The sequence below is a fragment of the Chelonoidis abingdonii genome, chromosome 24, assembly GCF_003597395.2.
Source record: "Chelonoidis abingdonii isolate Lonesome George chromosome 24, CheloAbing_2.0, whole genome shotgun sequence".
Classification (NCBI taxonomy): Eukaryota; Metazoa; Chordata; order Testudines; family Testudinidae; genus Chelonoidis; species Chelonoidis abingdonii.
In genome coordinates, this window is record NC_133792.1 from 17281035 (window position 1) to 17308887 (window position 27853).

Genomic DNA, 27853 nt, shown 5'->3' on the forward strand with positions numbered 1-27853 from the left:
CTGATTTCCGGTTTGCGCCGTCCCGTGCGCTAGCCGGCTGCCGCCACGTGAGGGCCGGGCCGGAGCAGGGAGAGTCCGGGCTCTGCCGCCCTCCAGCGCCGTCATGTGCGAGGTGCCCGCGGAGGTTCAGCGCTTCCTACAGCAGCACCCGGTGCTGCGCCTCGTCGAGCCGGGCAATAAGGCAAGCGGCGGGTCGGGGGGTTTGTCTCAGTCCCGGGAGCGGCGAGCGGCCGCGGGGGGACCCCAGTGCTGGTGAGGGGGCGGGGCGAGGCGAGCGGCCGCGGGGGGGGCCGAGTACTGGTGAGGGGAACGGCCCGGGGGGACCCCGGCGCCGGGGAGGGGCCCGGGGGATCTCCAAGTCGGAGGAGTGTTGCCTGGGGGAGGGTGGTGCAGAACTCATGGGGACGAGAGTTCCCTGTACCCGGTTCAACTTCTCTGGATACCAGCCCAGCAGACAGGGCTCACAGGGTGGGCAGGGGACGGATCTGGTATCCCCCTCACCCTTGCTCTGTTGGAGAAGTGGTGTTGGGGCCCAAAATGATGTAGACTGCAGGGAAGATTGCTTGGGGGTGTCTGCAGTCAGGGAGGTGGAGGGAGAGACCCTTATCCCTAGCCTGGTAAGAGCCAGAGTATCACAGGGGCCCTTGCACTGTTCCAATAGGCTGTTTTCTTCTCTCCTTTTTGGCTGCTCAGGTGAAATGCAGGTTGACAGGTCACGAGCTGCCATGTCGAATGCCAGAGCTGCAAGCTTATACAAGTGGCAAGAAGTATCTGAGACTGATAAAGACAACAAGAGAATTTGACTACAGCGAATTTGAGCCACATATTGTGCCTAGTACCAAGAATCCGTGCGTGTCTGTTTTTTCCTTAATGTTCACTTGGAGCTCTTGCTAATTTTAATTGCATGTCCAGTAGGGAAGTGATGCCTGAGTGTTTAAGTGAATATCCATCCAGTGGGCTGGAAAAGCATTTATAAAGCAGCTATTGGCTCTGAACTGGCCACTTGGAGGTGAAAGACTCTCATTTCTTTTATATAATAACTTTAATAAATGGTGTGTCTGTTTTTTATTTTCTAGCCATCAGCTGTTTTGCAAGCTCACTCTCAGGCACATCAACAGGCTTCCAGAGCATGTGCTGCGTCATGTCCAAGGAAGGCGCTTTCAAAGAGCACTGAAAAAATGTAAGTGGCTCTGTCATCTTCTGCTGGGTTTTTTCTCTTCCCTTTCTGATCTTTTAACCTGCTGTCCTGCTACGGATCTGTAGAGTGTTTGGAAATCCTTCTACAGCGTGGCAGTAATACAGAGCACTGTTCCTGCATGCTTCTCCCAGCCAGGAAGGAAAGGTGACTTCAAAAGTAGAGAGCAATGGTTTCCTATAGTGAACAAATTGGAGTGTCTACTTTAGAGTAGGGATTCTCAAACTTTTCAGTAGTGTGGGTCACACTTTAATTCAGGGATTGTCTTGTAGACATGTTTCCTTCCATTTGTGATCCCATAATGTCCCTATGGCAACTATCACTTGCACCAAAAATATTATTAGGGAATTATTTAATATTTTTTTAGCTGCCCTTAAATACAGCTTACAGCTGGAAATGAGGAGGAGCTGGTACCAAGTGACTAGTCACCTCTCTGCACACCACAGTTTGGGAACTTCTTGGGCCTCACTAATGCAAACCTGCATAACAGCTTGTATCTGTAGGGAATTGTGTTAAGACTTCAAGTCATCTCAAGACTACATGTCTCTGGCTCTTGACATAGTTGTGTTTCATCAGCAAAGGGACTGGAGGTTGCAGGTTACTGGTGCCAATGTTTATCTTCAGGTAACTTCTTCAAATCCTGCCCAGATCAGCGGTGACTAAATGCCAACATCTGATGGTTGCTTGATGGCCTGTATGAAATGAGCTGCATATCCCAGTCCAGGTTCTAGTGAGCAAGCAGCCACCTCATAAAAACCATCTGTCCTGCAGTTACAGTATTTGTAGGTACGCTTGGCATTCTCATCTGAGAAGCCAAGTGTTGTGTGGACCAGGGAGACTGAACTACACTGCAGCCCTTGTAGATATCTTCCAGTGTGTGTGGGAAGCTGGCATTGGTGTTGCTCATGCTGTACTTCCTCAGTGGACTCCAGTCTTCAGGACTGTCAAGCCTGACACCTTTCACAAACAGTAACCCCCATCTCCCCTTTCTTGCTGCTAGAAACTGAAATATGGGCAGCATGACAAAACCTTAGGCTTCCTAAGTCTGCTTAATGTCTCTCTAGGTCTGCTCATAGATGCTGTTTGCATTTCTGACGTGCTACCTAGCACTGTGCTCTGCTTCTAGTCCATTCTGTTCTTAATGAGACCACCAAATTCTTGAACCACTTGCATTATTTGTGAATGAGCCCTGCCTGGTTTATTTTTAGATGAGGAGTGCCAGAAGGAGGGTGTGGAGTACGTCCCTGCCTGCCTCCAGCAGAAAAGACAGCGGCGGCGAGATGACCAGGCTGAGGGGAGCAGGCAGCCTCGCAGAAAGGGAGAATTCTGGGAGCCTATGTCCAGTGAAGAGGAAGAAGATGACACAGATGATAGCATGAGTGACCTGTACCCATGTGAGCAAGAGCTTTGGTGTTTTCTGACCATCTCAGTTTCTATTCCCTGGCTCCTCTTTCTGGTTGGCTACCCGCTGGGAAGCCACAGAGCCAACTCAGTTTAATGTCAGTTTAAACTTTGTTAGCAGCATGGGGGGAGGGATGCCTAGATATAATGTATTGTTGGTTGCAAGCAGAAAAGAACAAAGCCCTAGGAAAAGAGACGTGGCATTTCCTTTTCTAGCATTAGTGGGCAGCACCAGGATTGGAGCCAGCCAGTGATTTTATGGAGGTACTACCAGGAGGAGAAATATGCAGGGTACAACATGTATGGGGGAAGGTGGTGATTCCTACACACAGAATCCAGAGTGGGTGGGGGTTACTCTTCTCCAGATCCTGAGCATCAAATGCCAATTATCACTGAATCGCCACCAAGACAGAGATCGTACAAGGGGAGAAGCACTTGTCAGCACAGGATCTGCCGGAACCTGCAGGCTCATAGGCAGTGTGCACTCCACTGCCTTTCCCAGAACAGTCCTGGAGCCTACAATCCCACTTACCCTGCAGAGGATTTTCTACCAGGTAGAGTGAATTCCATTGAGTTCCTGTCTAAAAAAAGATGAGAGGAGAGGTGGGGTTGTAAGGTTACAGGACTGTTTTCTGAATATCCCCTGTAGCTGGGCTAATCAGGGTACTTGGCACTTATTACTGAAACACAGGAGTTATATTTGTCTTCCAAGTGTCTTAGTAGTGATGGGCTGCCCGGTTGTCAGGGATATTCAGCCCTTGCTGATAAAAGGACTGGAATCTGGTGCTTCATTTTTGCAAAGTCACCTCTGAGAAAGTTTCCCATGAAGCCACTGGAGTGAGGCTAAGTCAAAGCAGTAGCCAGAGGAAACTGATCCCAAGTTGGGTCTCACATTGTGTTTTAGCTGAGCTTTTCCCAGAAAAAAGGCCAGTGGTGCAAGGAGAACGGGAAAGTGATGACGACTTCGTGACAGATAGTGAGGAAGATGTGGCCAAGCCTGCAGAGGAAAACAGTGTCAATGGAGAGGAGAGTGAAAAGATGGACGAGGCCAGACGAGCTGGCAACAAAAGGGGAAAGGTGAGTGTTGTGCTGCCATGCACAGCCACCTCAAGGGAGAGTGTTTGCAGAATCAGAGGTGAGCCCATGTGATCCATCTGCTCTCATGTCTGTGAGAGGGGCTGATGCAAGATGGGCTCAGCTGGTATAAAACCTTTTGAGGGATGTTATCTCCTGACCCTGGAAGTCAGTGACTAGCTTAGACCCTGAAGCACTGGGATTCTATTCTTTAGTGAACTTGTATCCTGGCTAAGGTAACTGGGGATATTAATACCCATATAAATGTCTAATCCTGGTTTGAATCTTACTGCTTGCTGCCTCAGGAGTGGGAATTTTAGGCCAGGGAGACACAAATGTCCTTGGGGTCTTAAAATTACTTCCACTTCTCCTTTCTTAATCAATCCCCTTTAGAATGTAAAGGTTGATAAAGTTCAGTCTGGCCCCTTTTGCCCTTTCTCAGTGCTCCGGATTCTGCCTGTGGATCGCTTCACAGGAGCAGACATTTTAATCCTGATCCTGCAGTCCTTGTGTGTTTGGGAATGTGCATTCCTGCTGTTTCAGGCCCTAAATGTGTAAAGTGGGCATACGTAATTTCAGGAACATCATTGCTGATGAAAAAGATGATTCTAGAACCCAGCCCAGAAGGGAAGAGATGGATTTCCTCCTTGTCTCCCTTCCTCTACCTCAGGGAGAACAGGATCTGTAGTATTTTATGGCTTCGTTCTATGAGGAGCATTTGGTACAGACACCGTTTATTGGGAAGAAAGGGACGAGCTGGTATTTTTTAGATCTTATACAAGGGCTGAAGGGAGCTGGCGGTCAACTTTTGTCTCTCGCTGGCCTTGTGTCCTTAGTAGCTAGGACAGAGACTGTACTGACACACAGCCTGAAAAAGAAGCTTAGTGTGATGCCTTGTCTGAGCATTCTAGCCCTGGCCACATGCAGTCTTATGCTGGTCCAGAGACCTGAAGAGGTTCTTGGAAGGACAGTGCAATTTTTCTCTCTCCACAGCCACAGTTGAGTTCCTTAAAGAAGAAATTTAAGAGTCACCATCGAAAACCCAAAAGCTTCAAGAAAGCAGCCAATGGCAAATAAACTTTTCTATAAGTGTGAAACAGTAGTTGGCTGGAGCTAGTTCTGTGGCAGTTCTAAATGGGTCAGGGTGGCACAAGTCCTACTGAAAAGCCTGGCCTTGGACCTGGCCTACACCATTTTCAGGTTCCAACCATCGGTTTCTGATGGGGGAGCTTTAGTAAGCTGGAGCACAAATGGATTGTTGGTGTTAGGGTCGATTCTTGGGGCATGGCCTAGTTCTGACTGAGATGCTAATGACTGGGTGCCTTATACTAATATAAAATCTATTCTGTGGCACTTTATTTTTTGCTCAAAGGGTTGGCATTTTTATTCCACTTCCTGCCACACAGGAATCTACTACGGAGAATATTAATACCAAGCTTTAGCCAGGGACCACCATCCCCAAAGGGTCACCACCCACACACTCAAGCTGGATACAACAAAGATGCCTTAGTTTTATTTTGATGGTTTTCAAAAATCAAAACATTTTCAAACACAACTAAGATACAAAATACAGCATAAAATGAGAATTTATACCTATTTCTCTTTCCACAAAGCAAAAAAAAGTGAATTTAGAACACTTTGCAAAGCCAATTGGTAGATTCCATCCAGCCTTCAAGAGAGCATTCCAACCGTTAGAAGTCACTGCATCAGTTCTGGAAGATATGTAGTACAGCAGTGCATGTGAGACGCAGCTAGCCCTCTTGCAAAGGACACATTGGCTTGGCTAGCATGCTGGCGGGAAGAGAGCAGTGTATTTAAAAACAAGGCCTCTCCTTAATGCTGATGATGTACTATACTTGCAAGATCCCTGCTGCAAAGGCTAGTGATGTTTACCTTTCCTAAAGGGGAACATCCATTTTGTGATGTCTGAACTTCCTATGGGGCTGCAGGCAGTCTCTCCAGGAGAGAGGAATTTCATGTATCAGTTAATGTCTGGAATATTAAACAATCCCTCATCCGAAGTGATCAGGCTCCTTAGCTGGGCAGAATGAGGGGATTGGCTATAAGAAAGCTAGTTAAGGGGTAGTTACAAGACCTTTTTCTTTCTATTAACTTATAAATACTTGAATTGTCCACAGCAGCTAGACTATTTGGAAGAGAATATTGCTGCAGCAAAGGGGCGTGCGTGTATTCTAAACAGTTGCCCCTAATAACTGCCGTGTGCTAGTCACTCATATCCTTTATGTATTGAATGTCAGGAGGAAGCTGAAAGGTCTAGTTTCTGCACAATCTCTCCTACAAAACCTGCTTGGGGGGGGAAGAGGCCACAGGGTAACAATTAAATTATTTAAAATGAATTTAAGAAATCTGTCCAGTGCTAGTGCTCTCACTGCAGAGGCCATTCTCCCTTACACTGATGTAAATGGCTGAACATTCTTGGAGGTGTTTCTATAGCACCAGCTGCTGAGAATCCTGTTTTCCAGGGTAAAGGCAAGACTGTTAAGTTGCACTGTCCAGGTCAATGGGCTTAGCAGCATTCCTTGGGGAGGGAAGCCCAGGAGCTGGCTGCCTGCTGGAGATGCTGAGCTGGGCTGCTCTTCGAAGCGGAGATGTAAGCAGGTACACTGAATGGAGCCATTGATGCAGGAAACCAGGGCAGTTAGCCTGCTGAGCTGCTAGTTAAGGTCACAAGGCGAGTGTCTCACAGAATCCAGGTCAGTAACAACAACAAAAAAACAAAACATCAATTTAGTCCACTAGCAGAGGGTGAAATGTCCCTTCCCAGCAGGGATGGATGTGAGGTGAAAGAGGTTACACTGATGGGGCAAAGTCAGGACCTGTTTCCCTTCAACCTACTTAAACTAAAGAATCATTTCCTCTCTGAGTGAAATGCACAGGAGAGGGTAAGAATGCATAAAAGTTACCTCCCCCAGCTGTTGGGACACTGCAAAGTATATCCACTCACTAGAAGTCTTAGCTACTACTATCAAAAATGAGGCAGATGCCCTTTGAGAGACAGGACTGAGATTCAGTGCAGTAAGGCATCACACAGCTGATTTTTGCATGCTGTCTAATACAGGAACAATGGCACTGGCTCAGGAAAGCATTCTCTCCCCCTGCCAGAGCAGGTGCTTTCCCTTGAGAGTTCTGTACCTGCTGTTGCTCAGTGGGGGGAAAAAAGATTTTGCATCTACAAGAGAGACTGGCAGAAATGGATCAAGAAAGCAAAGGGTACTCTGGGCTGGAAGATCAGACGCTGCTCTGAACCCACTGGTGAGGTGATGTGAACCCTGCATGCATTATGAAATGCTCAGCATTTGAGCTTCTGCCTTTCAGTGCCAGGAACAGGGTCTTTCACAACTCCACAAATATTGGTTCCACCAGTTACAGCTCAGATTGAAAGAACCTGGAGCCACATTTAGATAAATGCTGATTGGTTGCTGAAAGAAGCTGTCTCTGGGAATCACCATCTGGCTTGCTCCCCTTTGTTGGTGGGTGGAAAATGCTGAAGAGGATTGATTTTGGCACACTACATTTTAAAATGAAGTCTGTCTTGAGACCCTTCCCACTAACCCACGCCAACATCTTACTGAAATCTTTCCACCAATCTCTCTCACACACCCCCCCCCCCCCCCCCCGTTCCGCTCAGGAACAGAAATGAGACATTCCATTTTCATTACAGAAAATAAAACCTTCTTTCCTCACCTAGAGAAGGATGCAGCTGCTTCTGCCATTCTCTTTGCCCCTCCCTCTCTGTCTTGGGGTGTGGAAAGGACCTTCGCTTTGCTCAGACCTGGATACATAACACTAATTTTTTTAAAACCAATGTCTTTACTTAGCGTAACTCTCCAATTGTACAAACAATACTCCAACCAGCAGCTGGGTTTTATATACACAGAGGATTTTTAGTTCTCTGAAGGGAATGGGGAATTCACTTGTAAGAGTTAAGCAGAAAAAATAACCAAACAGCACACTGAATGATTCTGCTGTGTATCTGCTCACTGTACTTTAAATTTAAAAGCCATTACTGAAGTACTCAATGAAATGGATTCCTTGGGTTAGTTCCAATTCTAGGAAGTTAAAAACAACAAAAAAAATAAACCTAAGCAATGTTCCTTGAAGTAGGATTTATCATCTATTATCAAATTACTGGTGCCACTGTAAATTAAATTCTCAAGACATCTGTGCCTTTAACAGGGGAAGGTATGGGAGGGGCAGGTACATGTAAAATGCTGGCAGTTTTTGTTGAATCCGTAGAGAAACGGTCCTGGACCTAAACTGTTGTGTCCTGAGAAGCTACATTGCTCCTGTTACCACTCTTTTTTCTTCTCGTCCATGGAGACGCCGCCAGGACCCAGTGCCACCACCAGGAGAAGCCCTCCAATGACAGACATGGTCTGGAAGAAGTCGTACTTGAGGAAGTCATGCATGGGCTTGTAGGCTGGGATGGTCCAGAAGGCGTTAAAGTAGATGTTGATGGCAAACAGCCAGATGACCAGAGTCAAGGCAGCCAGCTTGGTCTTAAAGCCAATTGCCACTAAGATAATCAGGGCTGTGCCCACGATGTTCTGGAGAATCTGCAGTAGCGGAGGGGAGAGGAAAGAGTAGAGTTAGGGTTATACTCAGCTCTGTTATGGTAGCAGAGAGCACAGACACTGCATACCCAGCTTGCACAGGTATAAATAGCAGTGTAGACAGCAAGCCATAGCTTAGGATGGGTAGAGTGTCCTACCCACCCCAGGGTATAGACCCTGCATAGCCCTCTGCACACCCAAGCCAGGCCACCCACATCTGCACTGCTAATTTAAGCAGTGTCATGTCCTGCAACCTCCCCTACCAGAGCCTTTCCTCGCCACAGTGAAAGCATCTGGCAGCGGGGAGCGGTAGGAGTCTTTCCCCATCGCCAGAGCCTTTCACTATGGTGTGTGGCTACACATGTAATGCCCGTACTGTGCATGCTGCCATAAGTGTAGACATGGCCTTAGAGAAATATGTATGTAGGACGTGTAGTTGCTGCAGAGTTGTTCAGGTAAAGGCAATGCAACAGGCTGCTGTAAGAACATAACGGCTATACTGGCTCAGACCAAAAGGTCCATCTAGCCCAGTGTCCTGTCTTCTGACAGTGGCCGGTACCCCAGAGGGAATGAACAGAACAGGTAATCATCAAGTGATCCATTCCCAGCTTCTGGCAAACAGGGTAGGGACATCACGCCTGCCCATCCTGGCTGTGATGCAGGTTATCATTAGATTAGTTACTGAAGGAACTTAGAGATGTCAAATAAAGGGCCCTTTCCTGTTACCTTTATTCATGTGAATTGTCCCACTCGTTACAGAGATCCAGTGGCAGGATGTACATGACTGATAGCTGCAAGGGTCAACCCTCAGTTTGTATGGGACTCTGAGGGTAGATTTTGGGGTACCATTCCCTAGAATTTAGTTTCAAGTCAGTACTTCATAAGCTAGGATCGTGTTTATGAAGAGATGAGTAGTTTGGGTTGAGGTTTCTCTGCTGTCACTCAGGCCTGAAGAAATATTTTTTACCCTACTGCTTAAAAACCTCAGTTATTAGATAAGACTGATACTTTATCCTTCTCTAGCACCTTGTGCTAAGCAGCTCACGTGCTTTATAGATGTTAACTCATAACATGTCCAGGAGGTCAGAAGACAGTATCTCTAGTTGACAGGGCCCAAATCAGGCAGTTTTACATAAGGAGACCCAGCAAAATCAATGAGGACTCGCATGACAAGAATTGCTGGATTGGGACCCCACCCAGGCTGTGGCAGAGCAGTGAAGCCCAATGTCGTGACTCCCAGTTCTGTGCCAGATACTTACAGAAAAGAAGCTAACATCAAAATGTAGCAGTGTCATGAACATGAGGACCAGCAGCACACGTCCACCCAGCTGCATGTACTGTTTGGGGGAGCTTTCCCGCATGGTTGGGACACCGGCAAACATGCTTTTCCCTTCTGACCGTGACTCAGCCAAAAGCAGCAGCAAGCCTCCCCCAAGGGCCAGGTTCCTGGGGAGAGATTGGAAGGAGAGGGGGGAAGATAAAGAAAAGACTACAGGTCAGTGCAAGAAAAATAAAAGCCACATCACAGAGCGTCTTGGATGTGTCACGAAGATCATTCTACCTGAATGAGTGAGAATGCCACCAACAACCTTGAATTAGTTCTCACTATGTCCCACTGCAATCTGCCCTCCAAGAAATCATCATGTTCCCCACTGATTCAGTAGTTCTTATGGCTCTGCAGCTACAAGAAGATTGTGCGTCCAGCGCTTGCAACACTTGTGACCGTAGTGCAGAGCTGTGCAGGCTCCAAGTTTCTATCAAGGATAGCAGATAGCAAGGAAGACTGCATGCAGTTGTGGGATTTTTATTTTTTTTTTGTTAAAGGTGCAAACAACATGGGACAGAGAGGACATTATAGGATGGAGACGGTTGCAAACTAGGAAGTTGACTCCTTCCTCCCAATCACCCCCACACGACTCATTTCTGCCCCACCATGTATTGCCAAAACTTGCCCAAAAGACAGTGCGCTGGGTGGTGGCCAGTTGCACACTGGGTTATCTACCCATGGTGCACTGCACAGCAACACAGGCACTCCTGGCCAGTATGTGCAGTGTTGACGCAAGGAGCCAAGTATGCATCTACACAGGCAATACATTGATTGCAGCAGCTTTGGGCTGATGTAATTTGTGTTGATCAATGTTGTGTAGACATGGCCTTAAATGGGACCTTTATGAAGATCTCTTCATTCCCATCCCTGGGTGACATTCACAGAAGCAAATTTATGAGGACAGTACAGAGAGGTAAAATAAACTAGGACCTACCTCATCAAGAACTTCAGATCCCACAGAATGCTGTAAGCAATGGTCTGGGAGGGGAAAAGAGAAATATTGAAATATTTAAGTTATTTGCACCTCCTTAAGAAGGGAGAGCTTTTAAAAAGTGTTTGAAGTCAGTGTGATTAAATGCAGAACATAAGAATCAACAACATCTTAAAAAGTTACTTAGTTTAGCAAGTAGTTTGGCATGATAACAATAAGAAACTTTTATTAGAATCCATTTTGGATGCAGAAGGTCAGGATCACTCATTAGTCTGGGTGCTTTTTATAGCAGGGCAGATCTGTGACTCTCAGGGCTTTTTGCAGATAGTTAATTAACCCTCAACAATTCCCTGTGGCAGTCAGGTATTCATCCCATTTACAGATGAGGAAAAACAGAGAGGCAGGAAGGTTAAATTAAATGCCCAAGATCACACAACTAGTCAGTGGCAAATTTGGAAATAGAACCCAGAAGTTATAATTCCTATTATTCTGCTTTAGACAAAATGTTAGCAAGAACTCTTCCTGTCCAAAATGGGGATCCTTCCACATTGCGATATTCTTGTAGCAAGCACTTGGGGGCGGGGGGAGGGGAGAAGGTGTGTGTCAAGACCAAAGCAGTTATAGGTCTCTTATGCAGTAGGCTGCTGAAGCTCATGTGAGTTGCAAAGAGGTCCTCCTACTATATGGGACAGGATTGGTTTGATACTTGTTTTTCCAAGCACTTACAGCTGGCTGATCCTATCAGCATCCAAGGAGAATACCTCACTGCTGTGCATGTCAGAGGAAGAACAGCTGTAACCATGTTGCCAGAAGAGATCATGGCCAATTGAAGGAGGGCACTGGGCAAGGCAGTCCTTCCTGCTGCTTTTAGCTTAGATGGATCAGTCCCACTGGGGTTGGATGGGGGGGGGAGGGAGGGTCGGGAAAGATAGGGACTGTACTTCGGAAGACTTGAGGCTTCCTACCTGTAATGCTATAATTCCGAACAAGCCGAAGCAGGCATACTGCACAAAGTTCCTACTCAGTACCAGGATACAGCCGCCTGAGGAAGGGAAATCAAATAGCATTACCACATCTCACGCAGGAAACACCTGGCTTTGGTTTTGTTTTGAATTTCAGCAGGTTAAGGATTTCATGTAGCCAAGTCACAAGAGCCTCTGCTAGGAGATACCCATGTCAGAACACTTGCTTTGGGGGGAAGTCAGCTTTAAAATCTGCATTCTCCAAGGAGCTTCTATATAGTTGACATTGTCTTATGGCTCCTGAAGAGCCTCTCTCCATTATTCTACCAAGTGATGGAGCAAAGGATCAAAACATGCACTTGGTTTAGTCCCTGGCACGTCGTACTAGTTGACAGCTGCCAGGCAAGGATACATCTACTCTGCAATAAAAGACCTGCAGCAAGGCTGCAGTCAGCCCAGTCAGCTAACTCCAGCTCATGGAGCTCAGACTGCGGGATTATAATATTGCAGTGTGGACATTTGGGCTCAGGCTGGCACCTGCCCTTTCAGATTGTGCAGGGTGGCTGGGTGGGTCTCAGACCCTGGGCTCCAGCCAAAGCCTCAATGTCTGCACTGCTATTTTTAGCCCTCGCATCTGAATCCCTGTCAGTTGACCTGGGCTCTACTGCAGTGTCGACATACGCTTAATGTCACAAGAAGTTAAACAAAAAATAGCCAAGTATGGTTTGGATGTTGCCTTTCGTGAAGTGCTGGCGTGGGGATGATGCCATAGTTCTTTCAAGAATACAGAATATTAAACAAAGAGAAGTTTTCCTTTAAATCTTGCATTCAAAAGAAAACTGATCACGTTTCCCCGCAGGTGGATTTCCACACTGAGAACGGTTGACTAAAAAATCTATTAAGCTATCTCCAGGGAAAAAGGATTTAGCAAAGTTAAATTTTTGCTTGGACGATATACAAAAGCAAAACCTGGACACAAGACTTTGAAAGACTGGACAAAGAGTGTGTGAGAGACTCAATTTTAAAAAGGGGGACCCGCAATATAAACAGGGAGAATTTAGTTCCTTTTCCATCAGTGATACTGTTCACAGTTCACTCAGCATGGACAAAGTGTCTAGTCTGTTTCACTTCTTAGTCCTCACGAACTAACAGTGTGCTACTGCTTTTGTGAACAGGACAGGACTGAAATGCTTCCTGCATAAAACAAGACAAAATATTTTTCCAGTTGACATTAACCTCCATAAGATCCAATACTGGGCTGAGGCAAGAAACCCATGGCACTGTAATCTTGATATATTGGAGCAATTTCTCCCCTTTAAAAAAAAATATAGTATTTATATACATAATGCACCTATTAAGATCTGGGTACACATACAGAATTAAATAGATAATACTATCAACTAAGGGACTCCTCAAAGTTTTCATTGACCAAGAGGTACCATGTGGACTCAAAGTCAAGGAGCAAAACGTGGGGAGGTCAATGAAAAGTCTTTATTCAACGTAGGAAGCATCATCAAAATATAAAGCACTTGATGGGTAAAGAAAAATAAACTAGGCTTCCCATGAGCCAGAAACACTAGCGTGATTTGGCATTTGCCCTAATAGACGATTAAGAGCCACTTACTCAGCTGTCCGAAGAGATTTAGGAACACAAAGATGGAGGCCAGGAAATAGCCACAGTTCCACGTGGCATCAATGTAATCCCTCTGCTCGCTCCACTGGAACCACATGCGGATGCCATCCTCCAGGAAGGTGCTGATCAGGCACAGGCGGGCCACGTGGGGAAGGTACTGCTTCGTCACTCTCAGGAACTACACGGGCAGACAGTGCAGGAGTAGTGTCCAAGGAAACCAAGAGCCATGCCCCTCTGCAGACTGCAGGCATATCACTGGCATGTGCATGCACACCCACCCACCTCCACCACAAGATCCTACTGAACACAGGTGTGTTGGGGAATTAGATAAAGCCAAACCCTCTCGATATCACTCTGGTTTAAAACACTTCTGTGTTTACGTTTCCCTTGTTCTCACTGGGGAAATTTCCATTGACTTCTTCCTCCGCACTTATCAACACATTGTGGCATCAGGCCTAAGACTCTCCTATACAATAGTAAAAGGGTTCGACTGTAGATGAAAAATGGACCATGATATTAGTTGATTTCAAGGATAAACACATACAGAGATAAGAGTTCAGCCTCTTGTCCCATTAAGAATCACATTCCCACATAAAAACACACGACTCAGGAAGATGAATTAGGCAGTTATATAAAACTACAGTTTGATGCAACCTAGTATTGGAAAAAAAAAAAAAAACAACAACAACAACAACAACCACCCACCACCAAGAGGCATGAGGAACAGAGCACACGCTTCTCTTCTTGGGAATGAAAGTTGTGTCTGATCATGTGAACAGAATGCTGAAAATTTACCCTTAGCTCACTCTGCCATTGTGAGAACTAGAGATTATATAGGAGCAACTACTGCTTAGCAGAACCACAGCACACACCCCAGGGAGTCTAGCTTCTTGTGCAAATGACACATGTGCAAGATATTTGCATATTTTTTTTAAAAAAATCTAATCGCCTCTTCAGTCTCCAGTTCTCAGGTGTTGTATCATTTAAGTCTTCGTTAGTATTTAAGTAACTGTAATAGAGCACCAAGGGCGATTAATAACTGGTTGGAGATTTAATGCTCTGACACAAATCTCAGCCTAAAGGGCCACAGTTTTGGTCTGCAAAGGGAGCCGTGTGCAAACACATGACTAATGTGGAACCCTGCTTGTGCAGGCAGTTGCCATGATTATATGTACCTCTTTAGCAAGATGGCATACACGTGGGCATTGGATTCTTGCACTCCATTACTGAAAATTTAGAACCATTGCATTGATCCCAGGTTAATATTAAAAAGGGTCTTGTTATTCCTTCACCGACCTCACCATCCCTTTGGTACACAAAGGTATTGATTAAAAAAAAAAAAAAGTTTATTTCCTAACAAACAGCCCTAGAAACCTGCAAATAGCCCATTCCACTTCTATAGAAAATCGTGATGTTTGTAGGCAATGCAATAGTACCAGGAGACATTTAGTAATAGAAAATGCCTTTTGGCTGAAAGTGAGGTGACTGTTTATTTAAGAAACATATTTAGGGCATCAACACCAGTGCAGAACAGCCAAGTAATTCAAGTGACACCTGTCAGGTGTTGTATGCGAGATAGAGATGGTCAATTCTACATTAAACAGCAAAAGAGAAGCAGAAGGTGCCTATCTCCAGGTTTTATGGGCAGTTCGTGCTGAGCAGCGTCACAATCAGATACATGCACATGCCTGACTCCTGATGTAGAAATGCCAGGTTTTGCAGAGACTCCTGGTTTAGCAGTAGGGGGACTATGTGTTATAACCTCCCCCAACACACAGAGTATGTATTAAAAATGATTTATGGGACTAAGTAATTTTACTCAGTGTTAGAATCTAAACTATGTTCCGGGGAGGGGAGGAAACAGTCCACAATACCAAACCAACCAACCCACCTGTATAGAAGTGTTCTTCAAAGGGTATCAGGAATGCCACAAAGAGGAAATATACAATGAGAACAGTGTATGTGTGTCTTGTGTTGGTCCCCTTGCACCAGTGTTTCTTGCACCATTAGGGAACAGGAACTTAAAAAAAAGTGAAATGTCACACCCAGCACTGACCATGTTCTGTTGGTGCAACTCTTAACTTCAGTGGAGGTGCAGCAGTTTAATAATAGTAGAGAATTTAGCTAATTGAGTCAGCAAACTAACTGGTAAAACTGTATGTTGACAAAAAAAATTAAGGGTATGGCTACACTGGCGCTTTACTGCGCTGCAACTTTCGTGCTCAGGGGTGTGAAAAAACACCCCCCCAAGCACTGCAAGATACAGAGCTGTAAAGCCTCAGTGTAATCAGTGCTGCAGCGCTGGAAGCTCCAGCGCTGCAAGCTACACCCGTAGAGGATGTGGTTTACGTGCAGCACTCCGACCACACTCACACTTCAAAGCGCTGCCGCGGCAACGCTTTGAAATTTCAAGTGTAGCCATACCCTAAGTTAGCTTCTCATTGTTTATGATGTTCACTGCCTGCATTTTACAGTAGTCTAGTGTCATTGTCCAAACTGAGTAATCAGTTTCACTTTCTGTTTTTAGTTAGAATAATTTTGCAACTCTCACAATGTTGTTATTTAGCTTCACTACAGCTGGGTGGCAGGAGATTAAATGCACTTCTGAAAGCGTATTCCCACCACCATGATTAACCAATTAATAAAGGATGTTTCAAGTTCTGTGAAAATTAGAAACCTTTCTGGCTGCCTAATTCAAGGTCAGCGTGAATAAACACAGAGCAGAAATGTTAACACAACAGACATGCCCAAATAGTTACTATCAGAAGAGCAAACTACACTAGTCCTGGGTCACATCCATCTAGAGTCTAAAGGGTCAAGATTCAAGTCAGTTAAACATACTTTGAACACAAACTTCAGCCAGGTACAGACTGAATGTTATACTTTGGGAATTTTGAATATGAAATTTTTTCAAACCACTAGATGAGTGAATCTGGACAGATACTTTTCTTATGATCTTTGTCATCTAGTGAGATACAAACAGAACAATTAAATACACATTCATACAAGGGAGATGTGACCTAAAGTTAACCAATGTGAAGTTAAAAAGAAAGAAGAAAAGAGCTCATTTGCATGGTCCAAAAAGCAGATCAAGAGAGCTTCAAATGTATTTGAGTTACCTAAGGAACTCCTACATGTACCCCAAGGGTAGAAAATAAAACAAACCCTCTTAAATGGATCATTATTGTACATAACAAAGTTATATCTTTCATCAAAAGTTCAAGCCTAAAATGTGACATATTTTAGATGTTACCCTCTGCTGGTAAGTGTATTGTTTATATATTTTTTAAATTATAACTGCTGTAATTTCCGCCCCCCCCCCCATTTTTTAAAATAGGCTTGAGTCCACATCCGTTCTGTTGCCCCAGCCTCAGCCTCTACAAGCTAATAAACTCTATTCCCACAATTAGGCAATCATGTGGACTTTGCTAACAAACAAAAGCCATGTGACTTCCATGGAAGAGGATAAGATTATAGGGAAAGAAGAATTACAGATCAAGCTTCTAAGGCACTTGTGATAATACAGAGGTTGATTTAGAAGGGTCCTTTTCTGTAGCACAGACAGAAACTAGTACAAACAATAGACGCTCCTGGGGGGAATTCTGCACCAAAAAATTAAAAATTCTGCAAATATTTTAAAATTCTGCATCCAGCTGCGGCTCCCACTGTCAGCCCTTGTGTGGCAATGCTCTGGCTGCCATGTACAGGTCTGACAGTGGGAGATTTCAGGTGAGTCAGGAAAAACTAAAATTCTGGGAACATTAATTCAAGGAACATTAATTCTGTGCAAATTCTGCATTGTACAGTGGCACAGAATTCCAGCAGGAGAGAGAGAGACAGGGAAAAAAGAACTAAATGCTCCAAAAGTACTGGATAGAAAGTACAGAATGCCTACAGAAAAGAACTGGAGGGTTTCTACAGCAAGTCTTGCTCCTCAGCTTGGAAATAATCTGAGGTGTTGCTTGTACAACATGCTAGACCAGGCGTGGACAAACTTTTTGGCCCGAGGGCCACGCTGGGTTTGCAAAACTGTATGGAGGGCAGGGTAGGGATGGCTGTGCCTCCCCAAACAGCCTGGCCCCTGTCCTCTATCCGACCTCTCCCACTTCCCGCTCTGTCAGTGCCCCCCTCAGAACCCTCCCCCCACTCCTTGTCCTCTAACCACCTGAGGAACCCCACCCCCTATCCAACCGCCCTGCTCCCAGTCCCCTGACTGCCCTGACCCATCCACACCCCTGCCCCTTGACAGGCCCCCAGGACCCCATGCCAATCCAACTTCCCCTTTCCCCCTCCCCCCCACATCTCCTGACCCCTATCCACACCCCCACTCCCTGACAGGCTCCCTGGGACTCCCACATTTATCCAACTCCTGTCCCCTGACTGCCACCCAGAACATCCGCCCCATCCAACGGCACCCTGTCCCCTGACTGCCCCCGGGATCCCTCGCCCCATCCAACCTCCCAGCCCCCTTACCATGCCACTCAGAGCAGCATATCTAGCAACCGCATCGCCCGGCTGGAGCTAGACTCACTGCCGCACTACTCAACAGCAGCATGCAACCCAGCTGCCCAGAGCACTGTCTGTGCAGCGGTATGGCTGCGGGAAAGGGGGGACAGTAGGGGAGGAGCCGGGGGCTAGCCTCTCTGGCCAGGAGCTCAAGGGCCAGGCAGGATGGTCCTGCGGGCCGGATGTGGCCCACGGGCCATAGTTTGCCCACCTCTGTGCTAGACATTTGATGAATTTTAATCAGAAGGAAGCAGCACTTTCCAACATCAATCTAATGACCGAGAAGCTTTCAAAGCGCCCAGCAACACCCTAATCAGCCATGTTGGACAAGAAAGCATAATAGCTCAACACCTGGGCATCAGAAGGGTTGAAAGCACCTGTTTTAGCATCAGTGCACTGCACTGGAAATCCCCAAGCAAACAGAATAGACAACCAGCAAGTCATAAATAGGGTGCAACCGTGTCTTCCTAGAACAAGAGGAACGGGATCTACATTGGTTTGTACCATCAAACAGGTAGAGCGCATACAGAGAATGCAGCATGTGTAAGAGACCTGCTAAAAATGGTGGCTGATTTGGAAGGGAAGGCCCAAATGCACAAGGTAAGAGGCAGGCTGTGATCCACCTTCCAAGGTTCAAGTTTTGATTAATGATCCTTAACTGAAGTCTGGTCTACTCTACAGACCTATATCGGCACAACTGTGTCACTCAGAGGTGTGAAAAATGTTTGCATTCAACATGCGATATCCACCCTTGTCGTATAACTAGAGTAGTTCTGTGTCTATACTGACCCATTGCTTGCTAAAAAGATTGGGTTTCTAGTGAGCAAATGGCACCTGCCCTGCTTCCAGTTCGGAGTCGTGTTAGAATATACCACGCTGAGGTGTTAAGACAAGCTCTCCTAGGCAACAGACTAACTAGGTTCCAGACAGAAACCAAGACTCTCCATCCCAAGTGTTTGAACAGATTGTGCCAATGCCAAGTGAATTCCTGGAGGGAGTTGGAAACAGACTCTCAAACAGCCGTCTCCTCACCACCCAAGGTGTATACAGACCCAACCTGTCAGAGAAAGCCAAGTCAACTGGCTCTTCCTAGGGTTCAAAGGAAGAGAGGATGTGTGCATGCTGACTTAAAGACCTCAATCCCCCACATGGAAGCATGTAATTCTGGGTTACCAACCTGGCCTCTCTCAGAGCAGGGATCCCTCTCCCTGGGTATTCTGTACACTTCAGCCTTTACAAGGGAGAAAAGATTCTCTACCTTGACATCAGCTTTTCCCTGTTCTTCAGCTACATCAGAAGTTGGAGAGAACATAAGAACGGCCATAATGGGTCAGACCAAAGGTCCATCTGGCCCAGTATCCTGTCTTCTGACAGTGGCCAAAGCCAGGTGCTTCAGAGGGAGTCAACAGAACAGGGAATCATCAAGTGATCTGTCCCCTGTCGCCCATTTCCAGCTTCTAGGAGGCAAACAGAGGCTAGGGACACCATCCCTGCCCATCCTGGCTAATAGCGATTGATGGACCTATCCTCCATGAAGTCATCTAGTTCTTTTATTAACTCTGTTATAGTCTTGGCCTTCACAACATCCTCTGGCAAGGAGTTCCACAGGTTGACTGTGCGTTGTGTGAAGAGCTTTAGAGATGTTTAACTAAGGGTAATGTCTACATTACTGTGCCACCATAGCATGCTAGATAGACTCTTCCTCCATCGACAGAAGGGGGTTTCTGCCAATGCAGTTAATCCTTCCACCGACCTAGCTACATCTATAGTGGGGGCTTGGTTAACCTAACTAAAATCACACAGGGCGTGAAATTTTTCACAGTCCTGAGAAACATAGCTAGGTCAATCTAATTTTCAGGTGTAGACCAGGCCCAGGGAAAAATGTCCATGCATATCTGAAAGCGACACACAGGGGGATGAATTATTTAAGGTGGTTCAGGGTTTGGTTGTATGAGTAGAGTTAGGAGCAATGACAGGCAGTTAAACAAACAAACAAACAAACAAAAAAACTTCCTAAATTTTTCCTTTTTTGATGGGGGCTGCCTGGAAAGTATCTAGATGAACAGATACAATTGTAGGGATCAACAGAGAAGTTTCAGCTGTTAAATAACAAATCAATCAAGCTAACAAGCCAATGAAGGAGGAAGGTACACATTCTACAAGAGGGAGTTTTTAAATTTAGGCCTAATCTGAGGGGAAGAGCAAAGGTTAAAGTGATTCAATAAAGCGGGATCAGGAAAATGGAAAGGCAGAGAAAAGCCTGCACTGGCAACTTCTGCAGAGAACATGAAGTAGGAGAGGGAATGTAGTGGGAGGTTGTGTCTTGAAGATCAGCAGGAACAAGACTGTGGAAAGGTTGCAAACTAAGCACAAGTGCTAAGGGGCAGCTCTGCTTCCCAGCATTAGCTTTAGAACCTGCCATTTTTTGTTGTAATTAGTCACATGGGCTTGTCGCATTGGTTTTCAGGGAAGGTGACAAACAGCCCATGATAGAAAGTTTAAATTGCTCCCTCCCCTCTCAGCACACACAGGAAAGAGAATTATATGTTGCCTGGTAAACAAACATGCTTGCGATCCAATCAGCGGAAGACAAGCAGGATAGACTGAAGGCAGGAGCAATGCTAGGCAACCTTATCTCAATGCAAACCATCTTCTGACATCCATCATGCATACAGCTGTGTTTGTGCAACTCACATGTAAGCACTGAAGCCACTGTTCACAGCAAGCTGTAGAGAAAATGAGTCAAATTCAGAAATAGAATGCACAATTAAAAGGTGTAAGACTAATTGAGAAGGTCTAAGAGGAGAGGAGAAAGATTATACCATTAGTTAACTGTGATAGTGCGGGATGTGTATCAGACGTGTCTAGTGATTTTAGGATTCAGAGTACCTATGTACTGAACTCTCTCAGTGATTTAACTAGGTGCAGTAGAATTGATCTAGAATGGGCAATTTCTAGTAATGGGACTGAATCATTAGGCCCAAAACCAGAATGGCAGATCCAGACAGACATCAAACTTCGTGGAAGTCCTGATATGCATGTTACAGCTTGGGTCCATCTCTAGTAGTCATGATTTATACACCTCATTTCAACACCCTACAACATCACGTAAACTATAGCTATAAGAAGAATCACTTCAACCACTTGCAATGCAGCCACCTCTGGGGTGCAGCTGTTTAACAGTTCATAGTAACAGATTAAAACAGAAGTTAATATCTTATCCAACTGAAACTACACAGGAATTAGAGGTATACAGATTCTAATTACCTGAGCTTCACAGACACAATACACTTAAGATAAGACAAAATTATTCAAGTGAAGGAAGGAGATAACATTAAACTCATGGCACATATGCAGTTCAGGGTTTTCTATATGCTGAATATTCAAATGACCTATTATTCTGTGGGCCTTGCATGGACCATACTGAAGACTGCATCTCACACAAGCACAGCCAAAGCTGGAAAAACTAAACATTATCTGAGAGGACAACTGGTTCTTCACTCCCAGCCAAGTCATTAACACATACCACAGAAGGGCTGTGTGTTGCCATTTTCTCCTCTAATGAGGTTACCAAGGGCAGTAAACCAAGCCCTGTGGAGGACACAGATTTAAATACCCTTCTTAGTTTAGGCACACATACATACACACAAAGATCCAGCATTCCCTGGATCAAGTCCCTTCTCCAAATCGCTTTCCTCAAGGAGGCTATGTAATCTAACCAAAAAATAAAGAACTCTAATCTTTGATTCACCTGCATTACTCCCTTAAGTGATTTGCAGTGTTATTGAAAGCTTGTCTCTTTCAGCAGCTGGCCAGCTAAAAGATATTATCTCACCCACCTTGTCTCCTTAAGTGATCAAATCATCATCCTTACCAACCACATCCCTTGTTATCTCCTCCTGTCGTTGGTCTAAGTTGTAAGGTCTTGAGAAAGAGACTGTCTCTATACTTACACACCTCTAAAGCACAATGCCCATTTATGGCACTTGGGAAGTAATAAGCAATAATGAAAGCAGCAGCTAGGGAGACTATAGATGTACTATGGTTTTAAGAGGGATGCACAGAATTGGGAGCCAGATCTGGATTCTATTCCTGGCTCTGACATAGACTTCTTATAGAGACAAGGTGAGCGAAATCTCTTATGATACATACATAGACTTCTCATGTTATCTTGGGCAAACCTAGATTTGTATTTCACCTAGGTGCTTAAGTGACCTCCCCACCCCACATGATATTTTTTGATCAAGACCATGGCCCACTGCAAGCAGTAGCTCATTTTACAGAAGCAGCTCTCGTTTTGCCAAGCTTCACTTGTGGCTCTCATCTCTGGAATGCCGGTGGGGACACTAAGAATGCTCCAAAGTTCACCAGGAAAGAGGCTCCTTTGTTTATTCCCGAATTAGTGATGGTAGGATCAAAGTGGTAAAGGCAGCTGCCAAGTAAACAGCACAGAGACACTTGGACTGCAACATGCTGTTTACAGTCTTGTGTTTCTGATAAAGATACAGGACCCATCCCTGCAACCCTAATGTGGAGCCAGCCGCTCTGTTTCTCTATGGAGAGAAGCATGAGACAGTGGCCCAAATACAAGACGGGGGGCAAGGAATGCCGATGATCTCATTTCAGGTCTGGCACCAAACTCTACACTCTGGCCTAGGGTGAATCACTTCTTCAATCTATGTTTCAACTCCCATTGATGAAGTGGGGATAACACCTCCCCTCCTCCCAAGAGGAGTCAATATTTAGAAAGGGGGACTACAGGCCAGGGGTTCTCAGGATAAATCATTTGGTGGTTTCAGAGTGCGGCCGCCAAGACTTGCTGGTGGCCACTCTCATACTTTTTTCCTAAAATACTTAGTTTTCAGAAAAAACAAATACATATGCACATATAAATTGCAATGATTTGGATGTGTATTTATTGCTAGCTAGTAAGTCTGTTGTGAAAAGTGATATTTACAAGCATACAAGTATCACTTTTCACAGCAGACTTATTCAGCCCCAGCAAGCCTGGGGACAAATTAAGCCTTGGATGGGGCATTAGGAAAGGCAGTAGGGGCCAGGGGCATAGGGGGGTGCATGGCTGGGGAAGGCAGCAGGGGCTAGAGCTCCTCCAGCACTGCACCCCAGATGGCTTCAGAGGGGGACAGAGCTCAACTCCTGCTGGTGGGACCGGGAACCAACACCAAGGTAGGGCATCCAGGAGCAACAGGGAGGAGGAGGGACCACTGCTTAGCCCCTCCCCCAATTACAGCCCAGGAGGCTGTTGCTGCAAGACAGGCCAGTGGGAGCTGCATGTAGCCACAGTGGCCGCATTTATGAAATGCTATCATAGGCTCATACTGTCATTTTAAGATAGGTCAGAGGAAGGACAAGAGCAGGCCAGAAACTTTCTGGCCACTTTATTCTTTAGTTCAGTGGTCTCCAACCTTTTTCATCTGGCAGGCACCAGCCAACGAGCCACAGAGGACCATGGTGGCAGACGAGCATCTGCCGAAATTCCACCAAGAGGCTAGGTCAACAGGCGTCACCGCTGAAATGCCACCGACAAGCAGCGTCATCCAGAGGTGTCAGCAGTGAAATACCACCAAAAGTCAGCAGCATTTTGGCAGGGGCGCCTCTGGATAACACAGCCTGTCGGCAGCATTTCAGTGGATGCTTGTCTGCTGGCCAGTATGCGGGCACACTTAGATGCCTCGACAGGTGCCATGGTTCCCACGGGTACCACGTTGGGGACCCCTGCTTTAGAGGGTTTCATTTTTGTTTTTCTAAGTTTTAAGGTTTACCCATAGCACCTTCCACTTTCCCTTTTTCACACAAGCCTCCTGACTGCAATTCACAGCACTCTGATCACCAGGGGGGTTTCAAGGCACATCAAGTCTTCAGCTGCCCATCCTCTCCATGGGTGCAAATGTCACACTTCCAGATTATGGCAAGAGTAAGGGGCTTGGCTTATTACTAAACAGGATCAGTGCAGTTATTTGGACACGCCAGGCTTCCATGCTCTGTTAGCTTCACTGGAAAATGAAAGGACCAGGTTTAAAACCAAGAAGAGTTTCTCCCCCACTCTTGTTTTTGTATTAACTATCTCAGAAAGCTGGAGGTTAGAAGGAAGATCTGATCAGTTGAACACACACAGGCCCTTGGGATGGAAGATTAAAGAAAGCCCTGCATTTTTTGCCCCAGGAACATGGTTTGGGCATCACACTCACTCCTTCCACCAGCTAGAGTTGCTTCACTCGTTTACAACAATTGCATAGTCTCCTCGCACTGCTGTCTACATGGAGAACAGTGCCAAACAGCCACCTTCTCAAGTGGTATCAACACAAATGGAAGACTAGCCAGAGGTCTGCTCCCTCCTGCAAAACCAGGGAGCGAGTGCAGACTCAATGCAAGACCTGCTTACAGCTACTTCATCGTTGGATAACGCAGACAGTATTTGGGAACACATTTAAAGGTTCCATCTCGAACACTGAATATTCAATTAGAAGCTCTCACCACTGATCCTCAAGAAGTTTTGCTCCTGGTTATGGAGATTTTTTTCACTTCATGGTGAATGTGGGCCTACACCAAGCAAACAATTCCACTTTACCTACAGTTAGACTGTAAGCTCTTTGGAGAGGGGACTGCATCTTCTGTTTGTACTAGGCACTATAAAGAATTATTCCCCATCCCATCAAATTAAGGAAGCTAGTTCTCCCCTAAGCTACCCACACCTGCCAATCAGCAAAGCCCACCCAACTTAAAGCTCACAGTTAAGAAAACACCAAACAAAACAGTGTCTTGTATTGCACACCCATGAAGTTGGCAAACCTTGGTTGTAAGCGAAAGACCATTTCCAGAGCCAAGGTCAATCCCAACCCCGATCTATCTCCCCTTCAGAACACCTTGCCAACTCTGTAACATACTTGTGTGTGCCATATTCCCCTCTAGTGGCTGGTCCACATATGGCTGAAAAGCATATTACTGCTGCTAGTTAGCAACATTACTCCTTTAGGTCAAGGGGCAGAAACCTGTGCTTTGGGTGCTAAAGGTCACGGGTTTGAGCTTCCCTAACAACCAATGGAGCTGCTCATTACACTGCTCCCATGGGGAGAAAGCAATAGCATTTTAGCTAATCCCAACTATTAGAACAAGGAATGGGGAGGAATAAGGCTGTCAGTGAGGAGGCATCCAAATTCTACGGTATTAATCTGATGTACCCAACCAACCATCCAAAAAAAATCTTCAATCTAATCCCAGTTCCGATGTTTTGTTCGAAATGAGCTAAGAACTACCCTAACACAAAATGCCCACTATGCAAAAATATACCCAGTGGTTATCGTTTTATAAACTCACTCCCACATGTGTATGGGTTTGTTGTAGCAGCATAGGTAGTGGTTAGAATAAGCAGGGGGCAATTATTTAGACCTAGAGTTAGCAAATGAATTACTTGCAAAACCTAAGTGTGGTTTTGCAATCTGATGGATGAGTGTCCACAAACATCAGGAATAGGCTGTAGCTAAGAATAGTCACTTTTAAATAAAATGGGGTCAAAGAGAAATAAGGTTGTTTCAGTGAAAGTTATTCCAGGAAGGGCCAGACAAGGCTTCAGGCTGGACAATAAGGCATTCAGGAGGTCTTACAAAATATTTAAGATCCCAGAAACAGTCACATGGGAATAAACACACAGAGGTATTTCAAAAAAAAAGTAGCACCTAGGACTCAAGAGTCATAACATTGAGCAAAGGATATGAACACAATACAGCAACTGTTCATCTTGTCCTCCCACTGTTGATGGGTCAACAAGACAAACTGGGCCTGATTCTGACACCCTTACTCAGGTGGAGTACTACCACACACACCACCCGGAGCCCCACTGAAATCAACATCAAGACAGCAGAATCTGGCCCTAAACAAGCCATCTGTCTAGAAAAGACAGCGAATGGCAGGTTTTTCCAGTGCTGGTCAGTTACAGGGATTCATTTTAGATCCTGTAATATGGATCATCCAACCTTCATCCTGCTTTAGAAGTCTAGAGCCAGATCAAGTCAGATCTTAGCTCTGGGCAGCCAGATGTTACTACCTAATTTTAAAATATATTGGTCGCCAAGCCAACAAAGATCTTGCTTTACGACACTGTCACAAAGAGAGACTGAATACTTCATTCATATTATTCTGCTCACTCACAGCAAGATGAGAGATTCTAAGCTTTGATTTATTATAGACATCTGTATTACGCAACAGCACAAGATGGTCTGTCTACGCTGGCATCAACATCTTCAAGGACCGTTTATACAGGAATGTTTAACAATCCGGGTTCACTTTTGTTCTGAACCTATAGCATAGACAGAGACCTATGGTTCCTCTTTATCTGGTCCACTTAATGATTCTGGACATGGTCTAAGCGCAGTCTGGGGTTAGGATTTTCCATTATCATTTCACTGCATGTTTGTTTTCACATATCTGCTATTCCCTGTTGCTACATGCCACCTGGACACCTCTTGGAGAGAGAGAGGAAGAATGGCCTGGTCTTCCTCACCCCTTTACGGGGCTCTTTACTCTTATTAACAGATAGGAAGGAGTCAGGCTCCCAGGAGAGGAGGGTTATAGCACTGATCGGACAGTTTCATTCAAAGAACGCACAAGATGCGGGCTCCAGGGTGGGGGCAAGATCCATTCCTCCATGGGTAACAAAAATTACAAATACCCCTTTAGTTGGCGGGGAGCAAAATTACCACCAACCGTCACATCCTGAGAATAAAGGAGGCTAATGCCTCATGTCCCTTCCAGGGTATACATCACTGACTGATCCCCCATTATTCTTGAGGTGGGGGGTAAGGCTCATAGACTGTAAGGCAGAAGGGACCGTCATGATCATCTAGTCTGACCTCCTACATGTTGCAGGCCACAGACCTCAGCCACCCAATAGGCCTATAAACTCTGGCTTAGTTAATGAAGTCCTCAAATCAGAGAGATGCGGACCCCAGAGCTCCTCAGGGGTACACATCACTGAGTGATCCCCTTCTTTATCCAAGGGGCAAGGACAAACATCATGGTGTCTCCAGGGTATGAACCACAGACTGTTTCCTCAACCCCCAATATTCTAGGGTGTTGGCCTGTTGGAGGCACACACCACTGACAGATCCCCACCCCCTCATTATCCTGGGAGGGGCAGGACCCCATGGGGGGCTCAGGGATACACAAGATTAGCCGATTCCCATGTATTCTGGCTTGGGGAAAGTCGGGACAGATCGCAGAGCCCCCAAGAGGTATGGACCACAGGCTGATCCCCCCTTTATTTCAGTGGGAGACCCCCCACAGCTCCTGGGAGGGATACACCCTAATGCTCATCTCCATGTGGAGGAGGCCTCCATCCTAGCGAAGGGATAAGAGGGAGGGATATAGCCACCTGGTCTGCAAAGTCCTCAGCCGTGCTCATTAGGTCATTCTGGCCCATGGTCTCAGCTGCTGGGTGGGTGCTGCAGTGGGGAATTCCTCCAGGCTGGGTGTCTGCCTGCTGCCCGGGCTCGCACACCCCTGCCTCCTCCTCCTCCTCCTCCGCTGCTGCTGCTGCAAGCTCCTCCACAGGAAGTGCCTCTCTACTGCTGCTAAAGCCACTGCTGTCTCCTGCGTCTGCCACGTAGGCCAACTCTTAAAGGAACAGCGCTAGCAACAGGAGGATCCCCGAGAAGGGAAGCAGGGATTGCATGTAACTGACATGAGATACAAGTTTGCCTATCTCTAGCGTGTGTCTGACTCTTAAAGGGACCTCAGCAGCCTTGTGAAAGCAGCCCATGGAAGGGAGGAGGAGCAGGATCCTTCATGCAAATCACTGCCCTGACATCAGAGATGGGCAAAACTTTGGTGGATGTGGGGTTCAATTTTGCGAAATCTTGTTTGCCAAACCAAAGCTAGAGTGGTTTGGGTCCAGGACCCATTTTATGGGAACCCAGGAAACACGCAAAGTTCAAAGCCAGAGGAGGTGGATCAGCAAAACTGGTGGGGATTTTCAAATTCCAAAATCCTTTTTGTTTTATGGTTTGTATCTGTTTTATTCTATACGGCTTTTTGCACAGCACAGCACCCCTGCCTATGGTATCTGAGCACTTCCATAGCATATGAACCTCCTTTTATTCAACCCCCAGCATGGCCATAACCAAGGTGGCAACCAAGCAGGGCACAAAACTGTAAGGGTGGAAAAATGACCGAAAAACTGGTAGGGGATGCAAATATACTTGCTTGCCCTGGGTGCTAAAATGCCTAATTGCAGT

General features: G+C 45.9%; 2 protein-coding genes across 4 annotated transcripts; one reads left to right on the forward strand and one right to left on the reverse strand.

Moving 5' to 3' along the window:
- Positions 1-7: 7 nt before the first annotated feature.
- Positions 8-4767, forward strand: SURF2 (surfeit 2). Its single transcript, XM_032767647.2, has 6 exons — positions 8-181; positions 694-848; positions 1077-1180; positions 2404-2589; positions 3501-3673; positions 4664-4767. Exons 1-6 carry the CDS (start codon positions 104-106, stop codon positions 4745-4747), a joined length of 780 nt encoding a protein of 259 aa, XP_032623538.1. The 5' UTR covers positions 8-103; the 3' UTR covers positions 4748-4767.
- Positions 4768-5161: 394 nt separating this feature from the next.
- SURF4 (surfeit 4) lies at positions 5162-27425 on the reverse strand. Of its 3 annotated transcripts, XM_032767646.2 has the most exons (7): positions 26992-27425; positions 14989-15117; positions 13089-13275; positions 11468-11544; positions 10506-10549; positions 9504-9690; positions 5162-8247 (listed from the first exon to the last, which is right to left on the reverse strand). In XM_032767646.2, the coding sequence occupies exons 3-7, from the start codon at positions 13192-13194 to the stop codon at positions 7981-7983; spliced, it is 681 nt and encodes a 226-aa protein (XP_032623537.1). In that variant the 5' UTR covers positions 13195-13275; positions 14989-15117; positions 26992-27425; the 3' UTR covers positions 5162-7980. The 3 variants fall into 3 exon arrangements, with proteins under 3 accessions (XP_032623537.1, XP_032623536.1, XP_074916538.1); XM_032767645.2 differs by lacking the exon at positions 14989-15117 and having other exon boundaries at positions 26992-27424; XM_075060437.1 differs by lacking the exons at positions 11468-11544; positions 14989-15117; positions 26992-27425 and having other exon boundaries at positions 13089-13166.
- Between the last annotated feature and the right edge of the window lie 428 nt (positions 27426-27853).